Raw genomic sequence first — 6139 nt, 5'->3', positions numbered from 1 at the left:
ACCTTTATGAATTTATTAAGCAATTTATTGATTGTTAGATGCAAACTACTATAAAAGGAAAATGAAATCAACACTCAGTTCAACATTTACTGTGGTTCAGTCAGCAGTATTGTAGTATCATGGTCAATCTGTTTCTCTATGGCCTCCCTCTAACCCCATCACTACTACATTCTTACACTGATAGCATTGGTTCACATTGATGAAGGCTACAGTCCATTCTGTCTGTTTAAACATTAACAGCATTCCTCCCTCTCAAACATAGCTAACTGATTTGGTGAGCTGGAGACTGCATCTCTAATCTCGCTCCTCCTTGTAGGTCTTGTTGTACTACTACTACAGACAGTAGACAGAGCAGAGCTGAGAGTTGAGGTTTAGCTTCCAGTACTTGTTAAGGCTTAATAGGCTTAATAACTTAGGCTTAATAACTAACTACCTACCTACCTACCTACCTACCTAGTAAATTAATGAACAGAAGATGAAACCAACAAATGAATGTAGAAACTATTAAATTAATGATGGTGTGGATGAATTAATGAATTCAGGACTCGTTCCGTTTTTAAACACAATCGTTCTGACGGCAACTCAAGTGAATAGCAAAAATTATTCTGTGTTTGCATGTGTGCATGTGGATGTGTGTGCACTTCTGTGCACTTGTGCGTGTAATTTATTTTGTGTGTACATACATTTTGGCGATGTATAGAGTTTACCATGCAGTGAGCATTCTTCATACAGGTGGGTGTAGCTAGTTTCAAGGTGTGTCTCGTAGTCTCAGTGTCAACATCAGTTTTATTAAAGGGAGGAGAATGGATGGGTTCAGTGACACATGACGAACATGACAAATCCGGATGTCAGAGACATAGTTCCCTGGGGTGGTGGCATTCTTGTTCCCATGATGAAGTACACTGGCTGGCAGCCCTGGTGGGTGTCCCAACAGGGTGACAGTGTGTGCCATTGGTCTAGTCCAGGGATAGGCAACCCTGGTCCTCGAGGGCCGCTGTCCTGCATCATTCAGATGTTTCCCTGCTCCAGCACACCTGATTCAAATGAATGGTCATTACCCGGCTTCCACAGAGCTTGATAACAACCCATTCATTTGAATCAGGTGTGCTGGAGCAGGGAAACATATAAAGCATGCAGGACAGCGGCCCTCGAGGACCAGGGTTGCCTACCCCTGGTCGAGTCTAAGTTTGATATTGGTAGTCAAGCAATTGCCTCTTTCTGTCTCTCTTTGTTCTGCCTTTACATTTGTCTCTCTGTTTCTCCCTCTCCATCTCTCCCTCTCATCTCCCTGTACACCCACACCATTTTTTACATACCTATGAGGAGTGGATGGGTGTGGTGAAACAGGTGAATGTGGATACCACACCCAACCACTCCTCGTAGGTCACTGTCACAAATATTCGAACGTATGCCACAATAATGGTGCAGTCCCTCGGGTGTGGCTCACTGTGGAGCTGCATGGTCACCATACCTGGAGAACAAGTCATTATGACAAACAAGGAGACACCATTGATAGTCTCATTACACATTCTTGACACCTTGTTACAGACACATCTTTATTGTTCAGTAGGTGTAACGTGTTGAAGAAGTGTTGAGAAAATAGCATTAGGATGTGTACAGGAAGCCTTCTTTACAGAGAACTTTCAAGGTCGAGTGTCGCCATTTGCATTGGTGCTATATTGAACTTGGTTAGCTATTCAGTGAATCACACAGTGAATTCAGCACACAGTTCAATTGCTAACACGTTATTAACATGGCGTTAACTTGTCACTGTTTGTTGATTAGACTGGTGTTATTAGTGTGGGGATCTTGTGGCTTAGCGACTGGAGAGTCCCCTTGCTTGCGGAAAAACAAACACACACATAAGTGACTTTTTTTGTCTCATGGCCAAGGTGTGTCTCATTCCTACAAGCAAGAAACATTCACACACACACGCCTTAGCGGTGCTAAGCCTTTTTTTGCTGCACAACTGTAAAATTCTTCTCTCGAAACCTTAAAAACCTACACCCCCACCGCTGCCCTAAAAAATGTGATCCATCTTGCTGTGAGTTGTGAACTGGTCTATAACGTGCCTATAACAAACCTGTGTAGCAGGGTAGGGAGTCATGTACTCCGGTGGGGAGTCATTTCTGATATCCGGAGGATTTCAATTCGAAATCTTAAAACCATGGATGTTATCTCATCTTTTCAAAGGTTCTGACTGGAGGGAGTGTACACATGAAGTCATCGAAGATGAGATGGTAATTAAAGTAACAGCAGAGATAGGACTGTATGAACAGAATATGATTTTTGGTCAAACTTTTTTCAGCTAGAGAATATGGTGTAATCACCACCCATGGCCTATCACTTTTTCAGCATAAATGCAGCAACCATGGTGTTATTACCAGGAAAGGTCAGGCCTCAGTTGACCTTTGTGTACCTGGAATCTACTTGATTATGAGGGCTGTCAAAGGTCTGTCAGTCTGTAGAAACAGTCATAGGGTCGTCTACAGTTTGTCATTTGGTAAACCAGGCTTTCTCAATAGTATTATTGGGAAACATACCTTTCGGAGGTCCTTTTTAAAGATGAAATGTGTGCATGTATGTGTGTGCACGCCTGTGCATTTGTTAGGTAGGCTCAATGGGTCATAGTAGGGGATGAGTAATCCTGAATGGGCAGGACCATCCAGGGTCTGGGACAAAGGAACGTGGGGTGGAGTCCAGTTCTGCCAAAAGCCCCCCAAAACCATCCAAACCCCCTCTGACAGTAAAAGTGCTGTCCTGTCCATCTGGACCACTGAACCGCACACCCACCAAACACATGGCCAAGCTTACATCACACACTCACACAAAGGCAGCTATTAACATCCACCATCAGATACTAAGCCTGTCTGAGCCGTCTTCAGAGATTTTATCAGCATCGTATCATTTTTGGCTTGTTACTATTGTGTTTTGTGCAAGTTTGATTTACAGTTAGTCTCTTTCTAAAATCACAATATTTCCCTTCACACCTAACTGGACTGAGGAAAACCACATGAAACAAGTATAGAAAATGTAGGATTTAATATTAACCAGTAGGAGTCTCAGTTACATCTCTGTGTCCTGGCTTTAGTTCAGAGGCTTTCATCTTTCATAATTACTGTCACATTCCTTCAGCACACTTACAAACCTGTCACTTCACAGTAGCCATGTCAACTGCAGGTACCTGGTCTTTGAGCAACCACGCCTCGGAATGGAATGAGATTGGAGGAGTAGCATGACTGTGGGTGTTGCATCTCATGTCTGTGTGTGTCTCAGTGTGTGTGTGTGTGCCTGTGTGTGCGGATGTATGAACCTGCTTTGCTGGAGTTCTAGCAGACATTCCATCCCTTTCTTCCTACTCACATTCTAAAACAAGGAGGGGTGTCCCTCCCTCCCTCCCACTGTCTCCTCCCTCCCTCCCTCCCTCTCCCACCCACTCACTGCAACCACGCTATAGAGCAAAGAAAAAAAAAACAGTCCCAACTGCCCAGCAGCCATTCCCCAGTGAAACTGACTCACATTTTACAACCACTGAATGTGCGCTCTAAAAGACGATGTTGTAAAGAAGTAAAAGGGCATGGGTGAATGCGGTTTATTTTCTGGAGAACCGAGCGTGGTGGTGGTCTCAGTACCTGGAAATGAAGTTGTATTTTTAAACAGGTGCTTCAGTTGGTTTTCTGTATTTCCTTTGTCTCTGTCTCCCTCCCTAGCTGTTCTCGATGTCTCTTTTTTGGACTCCCCATCGGTAGGCCCCTTTTTTTTTCTTTGATACCATCTTGGAACTCCATGTCCCGTTCCCTTGTTTGTCTATTTATGTGTTTGTTTCTTCTGTGTTCCACCTGCTTCAGCCTTTTTTCTTAATCCACAACGGTGATAACACTGCTCCCCCAAAAATAAGTATAGGTTGGCGCGCTCTATGCGTGTATGTGTGCGATTGTGTGTGTGTGCCTTTCTCTTGGTGTGTGTCTGACAGCAATTATGCATGTGCATTGTTTAGCATGCATAACTGTTAATCATTTCACAAGAAAGGAATGTTACTTGTGTCTCTGATGGGCTATTAACCTTATCAGCCTTGTTGTGATAGGGGACTGCCTTTGTAACCTGGGTGTGTTCCCTTCAAGGGAGATGGTAGGAGACTATTGATGGCAGAAGATTTTCTTGTATGTGAGCCAGATACAGTAAAGGAGCAATGAGATCGAACAATAGAACAAATAGAATGGAATTCATTATTGTTGATTGTAAGCTTGTACTTGAAGTGCTCTTCAGAAAATCTAGTATGTAACAGACATTGTGGGCTGTCCATGTCGTTTTCTGCAGTGCAGCATTGACAATAAACTGTTGCCAACTTCAGCATGAGATGACAATATCTCAATTCACCACCAGAGGGCACAGTTAAAGTCTAATATCTGTTAGCCATGGATGTGTCATGTTACACTTGTTTAAGGTGTTTGCCCTTACCTTCTGATTGTATCATAAAATCACTTTAGAATATATATCTTATTACTAGTCATAAAGTGAGATTTGTATTCTGATATCTGATATTTTTAAACATTTAACAATACTTTCTTGGCAGTTTTTCTACCTACTAATAGACAGAGGCGTGTGAATATGTAAATCGACAGTCCAAGATAAAACTGTCAATCAAGTCTGTTTAACCTTAGCCAATCAGACTTCATCTCCAGAGCTCCTGTATGTTACCCATATCAACACCCCCTCCCACCTCTAGCCTCTGTTTGGATTGTGTGTGGATGGATCCTAACTTTGTTCCTCTGTTCTAGGACCAGTTTTAGCATCAAACGTTAGGGTCAGGATTTGTGTAAGCAGGTCTGGGACCTGTGCCAAAGGAGCTGACTCTTATGGATGTGTCTGGCACAACTGACTGGATTAGCTTGGGAAAAAGCTTCTGCCTGACAGCAGGTCCAGGATCAGTAGGCCTACTGTTCGAACATGACAAGACTATCAAAAGTAAACAATGTTATATAACTATATTATTTTCCTTGCCCACAAAGTGCCATGTTTTGCAAACCAGTGTTATTAAATGCGTTCAACCTATTTTATGGTTGTTTATTACTCTAGCAATTGAATACATAACAACTTTGATAACTCTGTTAACCGGAGGAACACTGAAACATCAGAATCCTCATTATCTTTGTCAAAATGGCATATCGACAAGGGAGATGTGGAAAGCTGACGGTGGGTCTGTCTCTCAGGCATTGGTAGACATAGCCTAGCCTACATCAGTATTGCTAGCGATAGCTAAAATCTACACCGATTAAGTAAGATTAAGGTCTGTAAATATGACCTACTCTGTGCCATCTTGAAAACAACTTGCTTATGCCAACATTTGACCTGCAACTGAAAACCAGTTGTGATGCTTTTAGACTTCAGCACGCTTTCACGTAGCCTATAGCCTACCTTTCTTTAATATGATAAGACGTTGAGCTGTAAAATCGAAATACATTAAATAATCACAAGAAGGATTGAGTTGTCCTTACCTATAAGATATATCGTTTATTTGTGTAAACTATATCACTGTTGTGTTGTGAGGGCAGGTGGACCGGCGAATGGACTTTTACCGGAGCATCACGCCCTGCGCACATTGCACCTCGGGCGGTCTGAGAGTCGGAACAACTTCTCACAGCTCTTCTCTCCTCTTCTCCCTCTCCACTGCTCTGTCATCTGCGTTGGGAGCCAACGCACACACAAAAGGCAGCTGTAACAAGACAGAAGTCCAAAACTTGAGCTTCGGATAAGAAACAAATCTAGATTTTATTTAACATTTGAATTGTGTCAGCATAAAACCCACGTGTCCACCAGATTAGAAACGCGCCGGTTGAGCTTCCCGCTCTCTGCTATAGCTACTGTTGCAAGATCGGTCTCATTGATTTGATGTGGAATGAGTGCTGACACATCTACATACTCAGCGAAGGGACGCGGCGTGCAGCGCGTCAACTAAATTGACATGAAGGCAGAGTGATGCGTTTTTTGAGATCATCGTGGTTGTTTTGAAACTCTGAAACCGAAGCACAGGAGCTGACAATTTCGACCCTATCAGTCCTTTGGATGCTATGTCATTTCTGAAAGATCGTGGAAGAGAGCTTGAGCGTTTTGATGGACTCTCGCTCATCTACTGGTAAGA

The 6139-nt window shown here is 42.9% G+C and overlaps 1 protein-coding gene across 7 annotated transcripts in view; it reads left to right on the top strand.

The window, feature by feature from the left end:
- si:dkeyp-72e1.9 (syntaxin-binding protein 4) overlaps positions 1-6139 on the top strand; it is a 47493-nt gene that overhangs the window by 4758 nt on the left and 36596 nt on the right. For 5 of the 7 annotated variants that reach the window (XR_006957362.1, XM_047037681.1, XM_047037679.1 and 2 more), the window contains exon 1: positions 1136-6133. The exons of 1 other annotated variant lie outside the window; for it this stretch is intronic. Coding sequence is in view for 5 of the 6 variants with exons in the window: in XM_047037681.1 (XP_046893637.1) it covers positions 6069-6133 (65 nt within the window). In the remaining variant the exon portion in view is untranslated. Of the gene's footprint in view, positions 1-1135; positions 6134-6139 lie in introns of those variants that run through there. One more of the 7 variants, XM_047037674.1, reaches the window with a different exon arrangement.

This window comes from Hypomesus transpacificus, chromosome 17 (genome assembly GCF_021917145.1).
Source record: "Hypomesus transpacificus isolate Combined female chromosome 17, fHypTra1, whole genome shotgun sequence".
Classification (NCBI taxonomy): Eukaryota; Metazoa; Chordata; class Actinopteri; order Osmeriformes; family Osmeridae; genus Hypomesus; species Hypomesus transpacificus.
Note: the sequence above shows the minus strand (reverse complement) of the source record. Positions and strands in the feature narration are given on the sequence as shown.